At 46.0% G+C, this 14112-nt stretch overlaps 2 protein-coding genes across 4 annotated transcripts in view; one reads left to right on the plus strand and one right to left on the minus strand.

Annotated features, from left to right (window-relative positions):
- CAB39L (calcium binding protein 39 like) overlaps positions 1–11892 on the minus strand; it is a 116620-nt gene extending 104728 nt beyond the window's left edge. The window contains exon 1 of one of the 2 annotated variants that reach the window (XM_090026293.1): positions 11769–11892. The gene's annotated coding sequence lies outside the window, so the exon portion shown is untranslated. The remainder of the gene's footprint in view (positions 1–11768) is intronic. The other variant, XM_090026279.1, reaches the window with a different exon arrangement.
- Positions 11893–12042: 150 nt separating this feature from the next.
- Positions 12043–14112, plus strand: part of SETDB2 (SET domain bifurcated histone lysine methyltransferase 2) — a 39133-nt gene continuing 37063 nt past the window's right edge. For both annotated transcript variants that reach the window (XM_090026095.1, XM_090026105.1), the window contains exons 1-2: positions 12043–12252; positions 13050–13394. In XM_090026095.1, coding sequence (XP_089882221.1) covers positions 13346–13394 — 49 coding nt within the window. In that variant the 5' untranslated portion in view covers positions 12043–12252; positions 13050–13345. The remainder of the gene's footprint in view (positions 12253–13049; positions 13395–14112) is intronic.

A 14112-nucleotide genomic window follows, 5' to 3' on the forward strand; every position in this document is an offset into this window, starting at 1 on the left:
CACTAGAACCAGCACAGTTACATTAGCATGGTATTCTATCCAGACTAATGGAGATATCATACGTTCAACTTAACACCGAGGTACCCACTTATTAGTAGACATCTGTCAGTCTCGAGAGTCAATAGAATTAGCCTGAGTGAGAGAGACATCAACTGCTGAATGTAATCCTCACTTGAAAATAAAGTGAAGCTGGAGTGACCTCTCCAGGGTACAAAAGCCTGGGCAATGTACACAGAGATACTGAGCTGTACACACACCAGTGTGCCCCTCAGTCTTGCTGGTTTAATCCAAAGGAAAGGCAGGTGCCAGTACATTTAGAACCAGGTTGGCTACAGGAGCTGCTAGACTAGAGCAAAGAAAGGAATCCATTTGTCCATCTATCAGGTCTTCATTCCTCAACTGGGCTGCTGACCAGGGTTAAAGAGCCTAGTATACCCTATCATGGAGATTAGTTATAACTAACTTAACTCTCCCCTTTGCTTGGAAGACAGTATATGTTCTTATTTTAAGAACTCCTCAACAGATTAAAAAAAACCCTTAAGGTTACGATCAATCCCACACCCACTGTGCTATAAACAAATCCATTCTTTGGTAGTTCTCCATTTCAGTATTCTTTTAATACCATCTATAAAACAGATTTTCAGTTTTCACACAGATATACCTATTATTCTTTCAGTTCCTCAGATGCATCTTTCTGATGATTTTGTTTGTATAGGGTCACATAAATACTGAGTCACGTTTTTGGCCTAACCCTGATGCACTCAATATTTAATTGCAGTCAAACAGCTGTAACAGATTAGAACTAAAATCACTATTCATGTATCACATCATATCACTAAGAAAAATGGAGAAATGTAGAATATAATGACAAATATTAAAACAAAAACACTCCTGTGGTAGTCTTGAGAAGCAGTATGAATAGCCAGAGCTCTTAAGAGTTGTTTTAATACTTTTTTCCATTAAAGAAATGTTTTGTGTGCATAGGCACACTATTTATGCTCACTTACAAAAGGATCAGCGGTTACTTTACAATCATCATCACCTTACAGCATCCACGAGACAGACAGATATCATTATTCCCATTGTATAGGTGGAGAAATTAAGGTACACAGAAGTTAAAGCATCCATTTATTTATCTCGGGTTCCCAGCACTCGGCAACAGCATGATCTGATATGCACAGAATATGAAGCTCCAGTAACTATAGTAACAGGTTTTAAATCCTTCTGGAGATTAGACCCTAGCTGACTCAAGAAGGGTCCCTCAAAAATCAGTGGATACATACATTTTCAAAATCATGTCCACAGACAAGGGGCATATGGGAGGTCTATAGCCAAGTGCCAAAAGCTGAGGTCTCCCAATTCAGTTGTACCAGCTACAAAACTTTTAAATTAGGTATCTGACTACAGGATGAAAGGAGTAGCTGAAATCTATGATGGGTGAAGGTTACCGAGGTTTTACAAAAGAATACCCAAGGGAAATTTTTATACAGATTGTGTCCCTGAAGAAGAAAACCTCCATATTACCAGTGCATACTCTCAAAGTTAGAAGGATGTTTTGGCTAGTAGACAATTAAAGGTACTGGGATATTTGGCAAAATTCCAGAACTCCCAGGCCAGTTGGTAATTAACAGCTATCTAGGTCCCTCACATGAACAATTGTGTCTATTGTTTGCAAAGTGACACAAACCATTTCTTTTCTATGCACAATTTCTGCTGGTTGGTTTTAAAGTTCCTCAGAGAATCATGACAATCTTCACATTTATGATACTTCATGTCTTAAAAAAGGTGGGGAGGGTGTCAGCCAGGCAAGTTTTTAGACTAAGATTTGCAAGGAATGTAAGCACTGAGGCCACAGGGTACAACAGAAGCATTTTAAAGTTTGAAAGTAGCTTCTGAGAAGTATCATGGATTTCTAAGAATCTCCCCTTTCTAGAGAACTAGCAAAAGGATAGATCCAAAAAACAAAAACAAAAACAAACACAAACAAACAAACAAACAACAGAACAAAAATATAAAATCCCAGCAGAATTAAACTAAATTTAGCTACTCGGGGCTTAGAAAGTGGCTGCTCACATGGCAGCATAACTATGAAAGGGACTAGAGGCACCTTTGTTAATATAGAAGTTTATTATGGAAAAACATTTATGTGTTTATTACGGTAAACACACACATACATGTATTAAAATCAGGTAGATTAAATAATGCAATAGCAGAAAACATCAACCCTGTTCCACAACTTTTTGGAGTTCAGTTTGCTTAAGAGGAAATATGCTGTATGCTAGGACAGGTGAAAGAAAGTTAAGACAACTGGGTAAAGAGTGGCAAGTGTGGAGCAAAGCTAAGATAAAGAGACTGAGGGAGATGCAGTGCCGTAGTTTTGCCTTGAGCACCAAACTTCCTTGCCACAGTACTGAGGAGAAGACAGAGCTGGAATGGTCAGTCCTATCAAAGAAAGGCAGGGAAAGTCCAGATAACATCCCTAAAAAAATTCTCTGGATGACCAAAGGTCCTTGGTTTGGTTACTCCTGATGCTGCTATTGGCTGGAGTCCCTGATCAGTCCCTCTCTACAGAGCCCTCCCCACCAAAATTATATAAGGGTGGGAACTGAGGACAAAGGACATTATCTGGGTCTCTTCTACAGAAACTTCTCTATACAATCTGGGTCCAGAGAGGTGTTTTATACAGGGACTACACAAACTGGATCTTGTTTTCCTTGCTTGGGCTGTTTTGGGAACTCCTTCTACTGGATGATATCTAAGCAGGACTTCCATATTTAAGTTTTGTGGGCCAAATATAAAATAATTCAGCCTAGATTTCAGTGAATAGATGCTTGGAGGATAAAATCTACCAACTACAACTAGCCCTTTAAGTTATATTTCTAAGCTCATTGACTGAGACTGATAACAGCATATAGAATGGGCTACCCTTAGCCAGCAGAGTGGGACAGTTCTTAGAAGCCTGTTCTGCTGTTGGGTTAGTTTTCTGGGTGGAGGAGTTCAACATACTAGGATGTCAGGCCAGCAGTTTTGATAAGCATCAGTCACAAATGGAATTCTTCCAAAATGTAGATGTAATAAAAAGGTTGCTACATTCTTGTTCTACAATGTGTATTCTAGATGGACACTCCTGTACAGTCTGACATTAGAACACATGAGGAATTAATCTTTGCTTTGGTGAGATACTATTCCTTGCCCCCCTTCCCTGCCTTGCTTCAAAATGAGATCAAAACATATCAAGTCCTCTCTGAAACTATAGAGGAATTTCTAAACCGTGCATTTTGGGCCACTAACTTCAGCTGCCTTGTTGACAGAAGCCTGCAGGTGCCCCTGAAGCTGTATAAAGCTGACACAAGGTTGCCATACCATATTTTTCCCCTGCTTTCATTTTTAAAATACAGAAAAGCATATTCTGTTCTCAGTTATACTGGCATAATTCAGATTCATACTGGTGTAACTGAGAGCACAAATCTGATTCATTGTCCTCCCAAACAATTTGAAACTGGTTATTTTCTAAAAGCTGTCACTTTGTGGGGGACAGGAGGGTCGGGGGGGGAAGATTAATAAATTTCATATCCATTGTACTAAAGTTATTACTGTTGCCACTTGTACTGGCCTACTAACCTCCATTTTTAACTTTTCTGAAACTAGGCCTTCCAGTGATTAACAAACACTGAACTCAAATGCTGGTTACGTGAGGCACAGGGGTTTCTGTCTGGACAGGGAGTGGAGTGGCAGAGGCCGCAGGGTGGTGGGTGGCAGCAGCAGTGGCCACTGTGTGCAAGCTCCTGCTGTCCCCACCATGTCCAGCCAGCCAACCAGAAATTCCAGTTAGTAAAATGCCGGATAACAGGGCTTTTACTGTTTGCCAGTTTACTGGAAGTGTCAAACAGCCTAAGGCTAGGAACAGGTTGCATTTGTCCTGGGACAAGTTGAGCTTATGTTTGTCCTGGAACAAAAGAGTCCTAGGAATGGGGTGTATATATTAGGGCTGTGCAAAACAAGCCCTATTTGATTCAGATTCGGCCCAAATCAGGAACAGTGATTTGATCTGTTGATTTGGATCACTGTCCCTGATTCAATTTGACTGAATCTGAATCTGACGATTCGATGAATCAGCAATTCAGACACAGGCAGAGTTTTAAAACGTTCTTTCTATATACCTTGAGGTAGCAGCGCAGCTTGTGATCGCTGCAGTGCTGGGGTAGATGCAGCATCCCACAACACCGTGGGGGGCTCTTCAGCATGGTCAGCAGTGAACTTGGAAGCGGACTGGAAATACTTCCGGTCCACTTCTGGGTCGGCTAGGGAGCGTGCTAGGGGCGCTCCCGTGTACCCGCCCCTAGTTCAGCGATTGGTCGCAGGGGACCCCAGGTATCCCTCCAGACCCAGGAGACACCAGTCGCCAAGCCAGGGGGATGTATGGGGGGCCCCTGCGTGCTCCCTGGTGGACTGGGAAGTGAACCAGACGTGCCCTGGTCCACTTCCAGGTCTGCCGCCGAGCATGCTGAGGAGCCCCCTGTGCTTCTGTGAGACGCTGCATTTGCCCCGGAAGCACAGCAATCACAAGCTCCTGCTACCTAGAGGTATGTACGAAAAACATTTAAAGCTGTCTCTATGTCCAAATCGATTTGGAGAGATTAAAGGGTCCTCCAATTTGAATCACGGACCGAAGCTCTGCACAGCCCTAATGCACATCAGCCTTCCAGTAGGGGTTTAGCTAGCAGCTAAATGCACTGCTGCCTTTCTGCCATTAATTCAAATGATGCAATCCTGAGATAACTGTTCAGATGCACTTTGTGATATCCCAGGGTAAACTGTTAGCACTTCTTATCCCTTGAACCTTTTTAGGCTTTATCCTGGGACAACAAGCATGTCTGTACAGACAGGACTGCACTTTGTCCTAGGAGAAAATATTTTATCCCAGGACAAAGGCAATGCCTATTTGTAGTTTCTTTGGGTAGATGTGATATCTTTTGTTAGACCAACTAAATAGTTGGAAAAATTGCTCTTTGCAAGCTTTTGGGAACAAACAACCTTCTTCAGGCAATACCTATAAGGTTTTGCAGATAGAATAACCTCAGGGTGACTGGCCTAAGTACAGCATTCCCTTTGCTCATGAACACCTATTCTGTATGTAACTCCACTAACTACTTGCAAGTGCTTATGTTTGGGTTCTTAATATTGTTTCAGCATATTTTGCACAGCAGCAGAGGAACTCATTTTGCTGACCACAGATACAAAATACATGACACCACGAAGTCTTCACATCAAATGCACACAAATATTTCTTAACTTAATCAGATAATCACACAATGAAAACATACCTAGAAGCATGATATCATACTTAAGTAATAAAAACAGCTTTGTGGTTAAGCTGTACTTTGTTAAAAGCCTTGTGGTGGTGATTGCAAAATGTGAATATGCAAACATGACATGAAAGTCAAGGAAATCTCCTTGAGGCTGGAAAGATTTTATTTTTAATTAAAACTTAAATCTTCTTTGTCACGTGACAGTAGTACACTATTTCTAATATTAGTTCTGACATCTGGCTTTTGGTATAGTTGATAAGTTAAGTTATCTGCATGTTTATGTTCTGCAACCAATTATGAGAATTTGTACACCTACAATACTTTACATTAAAGAAACACTTTTGTCTTTTCACACTATCATCAAGTCACAGTACCACATATTATGGGAGCAGGGAAATGTTGCTTTTTATTGCCACATGGTCAATATTTTGAGGAAAACTGCTTCTTTTTTAATGAAAGCTATTATTTTTACTTGAAGATTCAGGGATATACAAATTCAAAACACAAAATTCAAACATGTCCAGGGACCAATGTACAAGTAAGCCCTGTAGATAGGGACATGGGGAAAGTCACTGTTGCAGGAGCCAAGGGAATAGTTCTCCATCAGCGGGACAGGAAGACAAGGGCCTCAGTAGGAGGACTCAGATGCCTATATACTAACGCCAGCAGCGTGGGGAACAAGCAGGAGAACCTAGCCCTCCTACTCTCCAGTGTGTATTATGATCTAGTAGGGATTACAGAGACCTGGTGGGACTCCTCACATGACTGGAGCGTAGCTAGAGAGGGTTACATCCTGCATAGAAGGGACTGGGTGGGGAAGAAAGGTGGAAGTGTTGCTTTCCATGTGAAAGAGCAATACACCTCCTTGGAGGCCAACATCGGCTCTAAAAATGAACAGCTTGAAACCCTCTGGGTCAAGTTGTGGGGCAGGGCGAGAGAGAGACCCCTCCTGTAGGTGTATACTACAGACCACCAAACCAGGAGAAGGAACTCAATCTGGAGTTCACCCAAGAATTGACTGAGGCTGCATGCGTATGTGGCATGGTCCATCATAGGTGATTTTAACTATCCAGACATCTCCTGGGAGAAACACTTGGCCAAGTAGGAATGGTTGCGATCCTTCCTAAACTGTGTCAAGGAGCTCTTCCTGACTCAAGAGGTGCATGGACCAACCAAAGGTGATGCTCTGCTAAACTTGGTCCTGGCCAAAGAAGATGATCTGGTGACAGACTTAAATATAGAGGGCAGACTGGGTGACAGTGACCATGAAACCATCATGTTCATTGTCCCATGTAAGGCAGACAAATCAGATAGCAGGATTGAAGTCTTGGACTTAAAAAATGTAAATTTCAACAAGCTTAGGTCACTAGTAGGGCAAGTGCTGCAGGATCAGGGACCAAAGGCGAAAGGTGTGCATGAAGAGTGGTTGTTCCTTAAGGACACGATGCTTGAACCACAAAGGAAGTCCATTCCCATGCGAAGAAAAGGTAACAGAAGGGCTGGGAAGCCCTCAGCTAAACAGGGAAATCATGGTCCTCTTACAAAAGAAGAAAGAGGCCTATAAATAATGGAAGCTCGGGGCAGGCCCCAAGGAGGACTATTCCACGATGGCCCGCATTTGCAGGGAACAGATAAGACAGGCTGAAGTGGCAACCAAACTTAGATTAGTAACAGGAATCGAGGACAAGAAATCCTTCTTTAGGTACATGAGAACAGGAGGAAAACAAATGGAAATGTGGGGCCACTGCTCAACAACTCAGGAGACCGGCACCCAGGAGAAAGCTGAACTCCTGAATGACTACTTTGCCTCAGTCTTTCACTGAACCAAAGGGAAAACCACACGAGGTAGAGCAGAAGAGTAGAGGATGAGCACAGTAGGAATAATCACCTTCCTGCTATTGCCATAGGATTGGTATATGACCAATTAATAAAATTACACATATACAAGCCAGCAGGACCAGGTGATCTTCATCCTAGAGCACTAAAGGGACTGCCCAAAGTCATTGTGGAACCACTGGCAAAACTCTTCCACAACTTGCAGTGCTCTGGAAGAAGTCCCTGAGGACTGGAAGACGGCCAATGTTGTATCCATCCACAACGAGGGCAGGAGGGAGGACCCGGGTAACCATATAAGCAGCCTAACTTCCATCCTAGGGAAAATCCTAGAAAAGTTCATCAAAGAGTCTATCTGCGATAAGCTTGCATAAGAAGGGAAGATTCTGAATGACAGCCATCACAGCTTCGTTATGGGCAGGTCTTGCCTTCCCAACCTCATCTATGACCAGGTCACTTACCACGTGGACATGAGAGAGCAGGTTGACACTGTATACCTAGACTTCCAAAAGGCCTTTGATCTAGTATCCCACGATGTCCTCGTGAGAAAATGAGAGGATTGTGGGCTTAACGCTGAGACAGTCAGGTGAGTGAGAGACTGTCCCACTGGGATAGGACCCAGAGAGTTGCAGTGAACAGATCTGTGTCATCCTGGTGAGAAGTGGGCAGCGGTGTCCCGCAGGGCTCAATGCTTGGTCCAGTACTTTTCAACATTGTCATTAATGATTTGAATGTGGGGGTAAAGAGCTCACGGGCCAAGTTCACAAACAACACCAAGTTATGGGGGAGCATGGTCACGCTTGAATATAGGCTACAGTTATAAGTGGACCTAGACAGGCTGGCAAGTTGAGCAGATCAGAACCTGATGAAGTTCAATGTTTAGAAATGTAAAGTGCTCTACCTTGGGATGAGCAACCCCCAACACACCTACAGGCTTGGTGGCACCAAACTGTCTAGCACCACAAATGAAAGGAACCTGGGGGTAATAACAGACCACAGCATGAGTATGAGCCCACAGTGCAAATGAGCCAGCAGATGCTGTAGCCAGTAGGGTAAATGGCTACTCTGGCATGCATCAATCGATGCATCTCCAGCAAAGCCAAGGAAGTGATGCCAAAAATGCCTCCACCTTTCCCTGTACATTAAAATCATGGGCTAAGAAGTGGACTTCAGCCAGGTTTTAGCCAAAAACCTAACTTTGTCAGATGTCACTGTTGATGATAAAAAAAATGCTCAACTGTTTTAAGATGTACAGAGTATTTTCTCAGGCAGTATCTGGTGGCTGTCACTTTATGGGTTGCTGGAGCCTGTATGATGTGGAAGGCTGACACTAGCAATCCGGCTTCCAGATCCCATACACGATGTAGAAAACACAACTCGGACGCATGCTTGGTAGCAAAAGCTCAGAAACATTTGTTGTCAAACAGAACACCAGCTGGTCTGATTAACCGCTAGTCCAATCTGGAGAAGCAGACTGGTAGAGACCCCATATGTTATTCATGCATCCCCTAGGTCTTTCTACAAGGAATGCCTCTCAACTCCTGTATACTTGTGCCTTCCTCCCCCGCCCCCATCTCATGCCCACTCTTTTCTCTCCCTCTCTGTTGAGATTCATAGACATTAGGGTCAGAAGGGAGCTCAGTAGTTCATTGAGTCCGACCCCCTGCCCTGGGCAGGAAAGAGCACTGGGGTCAAAAGACCCCAGCTAGATGCTTGTCCAGTCTCCTCTTGGTGCTCTCCCGTACCTTGGGGGTCTTCATCTCCCTTGGAAGCCAATTCCAGATTCTGGCAAACCTTACTGTGAAGTTCCTCCTAATGACCAACCTGAATCTGCTCTCTGTCAATTTGTGGCCATTTTTCCTAGTTACTCCAGGGGGTGCCCTAGTAAATAGAGCATCTTCTAGTCCCTGCTGCCCTCCTCTGATGAATGTATAGGCAGCCATAAGATCACCTCTGAGCCTTCTCTTGCAAAGACTGAAGAGATCTAGGTCCCTCAATCTTTCTTCATAGGGCCTTGCCTGCAGGCCTCTGACCATATGAGTGGCCCTCCTCTGAGCCTTCTCAAGATTCTCTACATCCCCTCTCGAAGTGCGGCGCCCAAAACTGGACGCAGTACTCCAACTGTGGCCTGACCAGTGCTGCATAGAGAGGAAGCATCATTTCCCTGGGCCTATTTATCATGCATCTGCTAATGCATGATAAAGCGCGGTTAGCTTTGTTGATCACTTCATCACACTGACAACTCACGTTCATCTTGGAGTCAGCTACGACTCCAAGATCCCTTTCCACTGCTGTGCTGTTGTGAAGGTCATCCCCCAGCCTGTAAGTATGTTGGTGGTTCTTTTTGCCCAGGTGCAGCACTTTGCACTCATCTTCGTTGAACTGCATCCTATTTCGTTCTGCCTGTTTTTCCAACCTGTCCAGATCTGCCTGGATCCATTCCCTACCCTCTGGTGTGTTAACTTTGCCCTATCATCTGTGACATGGACAGGGTGCTCTCTACACCCTTGTACAAGTCACTGATTAAGACAGTGAATAGCACCAGTCCAAAGACTGAGACTTGTGGGACTCCACTGCCCACATCTTTCCAGGTCAATATCGACCTGTCCACCACCACTCTGTATGCAACCCCTAAGCCAATTTGCCACCCACCTGACCATGCAATCATCTACACCACAGCCTGTCAGTTTATTTATGAGAACGGAATATGATACCATATCGAAGGCCTTCTTAAAGTCTAGGTAGATGACATCTACCTTGACTTTTACGTCTACCCTTAATTATACACCCTTAATTATTTTGGGGGGGACAGACAGAACTGCAGCTCCCAGCTGTAACCAGTTCAGAGTTACATTGTTAGCCCAGACCAAACAAAAGTTCACTGTTTGTTCCAGGGGAAGGGCTGGGAGCCTGCAACCAGGTTCCCATGGCAACAGACTCTCTCTTTCCCTGTCTGTCTGCCAGTGCTCCTTCCAGAATGGGAAGGGGGGAGGCAGCAGAGGGAGCTCATTCTTGGGGCTGCCTACCTGGTGCTGAAGTGCAGGGTGGGTGAATTGGAGCCCCCCCCCACCTCAAGAGGGCTGAAATACACTCACCCCATTGGGGGGAGGGAGGCTGAACCCCCCCCAGACTGAACTCCCTCTGCACCCTTCCCCCCTCCCTCCCATTCTGAAAACAGCAACAGGCTGGGAGCTGGGCAGACAAGCCACAGAAGAGATGCTAGTCTGTAACATCTTTATCTGGCACCTCATGCAATGAATGACAGGTCAGATTTTCACCCAATGGGCTATTTTTTAAGCTGTATGCATCCATGCCCTTGTGTTTGGTTAGGGCTATAAACTGCTTTCTGTGGCCAGACTGGTGGAAAATTGTCATTTCTCTTTGCACCCTTTGTTTGCCAAGTTGACACATCTGCTCTTGCATTAATTAATTTCTCACTTGTACAAGTGTAACTGCTGCTGTTGTGCTCTTTTGGGCTCTTTCTGCTTGTTACAGCAGCTTTATGTATTTGTCTCTCTGGCTCAGCCCCTTTCTGCTGCTTTCCAGCACTTTGGCTTAGCAGAGTTACAGCTTGGCACAGGGGTCGTCAACTGGGGGCATGTACCAGTGGGTACTTGAGCAGGCCCTAGACGGTATGCACAGGCAGCCACCCTGTGAGAGTTTTCCCCACCCCGCAGGGGTGCGTGGCCAGACACAGGGGAAAGGGGGGGATGGGACAGGGAAGCTTGCACACTGCTCTGCATCCAGCCACATGCCATACCCCCCCACGCCTGCCAGGGGTACGCTCCTCCGTGTCCATCCAGCTGGCGGGGTTGTACAACAAATCGAAAAAGGTTGAAAACCCCTGGCCTAACACAACTGGAAGGCCTATAAAGATGTTGTCGCTTTTTATGTGACCAAGCCAAAAGTTAATGAAGCTATTGGAGGACGCAGAAAATATTTGGGGGGGAGGGGGGCTGAGCACACATCTTTAGGTGTGCATGGAACCCCTCACCAGTTCGTGGGTCTGTCTTGGGGAAGGGCGTGGGGGGCAGATCAAAGGGAGTGGGGCAGAAGCAAGGCTGAGTGCGGCCCCGCAGCCGGTGCAGGTCGTGGGACGCTCGGAGCCGCGGCACCTCGTCCTGGGGCATGGGGGCACTGGTAGAGGCCTGTGTCCCCAGACAAGCCGCCTGGGCTCCGAGCATCCCACGACCCCGCCCCGGGCCCAGCTCCTGTCCCTCTTCCTCCCCCACCCCGGGGGCCTCGATCTGCCCCATCCCCACGACGGACCCGCCTGCTGTGCTGGGCACAGCTCCGCACACCACCGGCTGCGCGTCTGTCAGTGCGCGCTCCGCCCGGGCTGCCCCACGGCCCTGCCCCGCACTTGGGGGCTGTGAGCCCCGTTAGCTCCGGCCTCCCGCCGCCGCGAGAGAAGGAGGATAGCGACTCTGATCTCCTCGGCCGCGGCCGAGCAGCGCCCCGCGCAACGCACGCCCCGCTCCTCCCCACCCCTGGGCCCTGCAGTTGGCGCCCCGGGCCCCGGACAGTGGGCCTACCCCGGAGCCGATGCGTACGACCAGCGTGAGGGTAGCCCGCCCCGCCCTAGCCCCACCCCTTTCCCTCATCCAACATGGCGGGCAGTCCTACCTCTTCTCCGAGCACCGCACCTCGACTCCCAGCCGCTCCGCTCCCGGCCGCTTCACTTCATTGGCGGATGGGCTCTGGAAAAGACACCCACTGCAGCCAATGAGAGCGGACGCCAAGGCACCTTTCCTCGGTGCCTATTGGCTCGTCTCTCTTTGCCTCGCCCCTTAGGCCCGCTGTACGCAAGTGCGGGTCCTCCCCGCGCCGGTAGGGGGTGCTTGCCGCGTGACCAATCAGCACCCCGCGTTTCGATTTCTGCCCATTTAAAGCCCACCCTCTTTTTCAGCGCATGCGCTGCTGCTCCGGCCACATGCTTCCCCTTAGCTAGCAAGCTGTAGTGATGCACATGCGCGCTCTCTGTGGTTTGTTGCGGCTGTGTGGATCAAGTCAAGCGGTCTGGGGCGTAGCAGAGCTGGGCCTCGAAAGGTTTAATGCTCCTTTCCTCCCCTTTGGGCTCCGCCGTGCAGGAGGCTCCGGGCGGTGACAGGTACCGCGCGGCGGGGGATGGGGATGGGGCGGCTGCTGTGTTATATTCGGGTCAATATGGTATAGGTGTTATCTGTACACTCGCACATGCAAGTGCCTTTATAGTCTTGTGTGTATGTATTTGCTGATACATACATGTATATAGCTGCATATATGTATGCATGTATTATGTGTGTTTGTACATTCTGTGTATACATAGCATATGCTTTAACTCGCTTCATCCAATGCCGAAGGTCTGACCAGCCAGCAGCCAAGCACTGTAACCTCCTAAAACTTTGGAGCAGCAGTCTCTAAACAGCTGGCTTTAAAAAATGACCTAAATGTTAAATTGCGGAACAAGGAATCATCTTCAGCCTCATCGGCCTGGGCGGGGTGAAGCCAGGTCTCAACAGAGACTGCGGATTTTTTTTCTGTTGCCTGAACAAGCTTTTATAGCCCCAGTGGCCCTCAAAGAGTGAACTGCCTTGTTGATCCCTATAGACTTATTCAACCTACCTCTCTCATTAGTGCCTCCTCTATTTATCCTTTATATTCAAATTCCTTTTGATTCAGAAGTTTTGTTTGCATCTTGTAAACTTAACCAAAGCATATGTGTGGCACAAGCTTTTGTGAGATGAAGTTCACTTCATTAGATGTTAATAGGATTTGCCAATTGCTGTAAAGTTGTATTCAATATTTGTAATCAAATCAATTAAATAAAATGTTTGTGCCATAGCATTGCAGCCTTGGCAGCTTCTTTGGTAACATCTTGTTCCAGTGGATACTATGCAAACTCTCTTTATTTTTTTTTATTTCTAGAGGAGTGGACTACTTTGCTCAAAGGATGAAAAGTACTTGTGCGAGTCCAAGAACGGCATCTTGGAGAGTTTACATTGCAACAATAAAGCACTCCTGATGAGAGAAGATGCATGATGTTTAAAATTACTAGCAGTCACTGGAAGTGTTGTTGTTTGCATCTCTATAGGAAATATGGCACTTTCCCTGGAGAGCGATATAATAGATCAGGGTGTGCGGTTATAGGGCAGCAAGTCCATAATATTGTTCTCCTTCATTAGCCTGGATTTAGTGCCATTAATATTCTAACTAAATTCTGGATGCGTGATACCTGTGTTCAGCTACTCCAAAGGATGGAACAAACTAAAAGTAAGCTTTTAAAAATACAGCATTTTAAAAGACCGCTAGCTCTTTTAAGGGAATTTATTACTTTTTTTTTAAGAGTGAACCTGGTTGGAATGGTAAACTTTCTCTTTGCAACTGGACACCCATCTAGAGCAGTGGTATCTGAGTTGTCTGACCCCATGGATCCAGAGTTGGATGCAGATTGTGGAGCCATGTCATCTCCCCTGTGGGCCTTGAATTTGCCAGTGGTCTTGTTAGTGCTTAATTGCTGCAACTCCCAGGGTCTTGGCAACTGCTGCTTCTCCTGCCATCAAACTTCCAGCCCTGGGGAAAGCTTTGCAGGCCTGGCCTGTGGGGTTCACCGTGGCTTCAGAATTTGGCAGCAGGACAAATATCATCAGCATTGTAGGAGAGGCAGGTTGAGGGACTAGACACTCATCGTTGGTTTTCTATTTTAAGCAAAAAAGCTTTCTATAATCCATATCTAAGGAAGAAGGGATGCTTGTGGTACTGTATAGGTTAGTAAAAAATAATGTGAGAAACAAACTTATTGAATTGGACTGGTCTGAAAATGTTTATGTATTATTTTTTTCTAAAAAATACACTAGCATGTAATAATCTTTTTGTTAGTTGAAATAAGATCATGATTATATTTCAAAAAAATTAATGAGAACTAACATATGACCAGTCCAATTGATTGATTTAAATTATTCCAGCTGAGTTATCAATGAGGTGCATGAAA

Source organism: Crocodylus siamensis, chromosome 1 (genome assembly GCF_052110815.1).
Source record: "Crocodylus siamensis isolate JL-2025a chromosome 1, ASM5211081v1, whole genome shotgun sequence".
In the NCBI taxonomy this organism is placed as follows: Eukaryota; Metazoa; Chordata; order Crocodylia; family Crocodylidae; genus Crocodylus; species Crocodylus siamensis.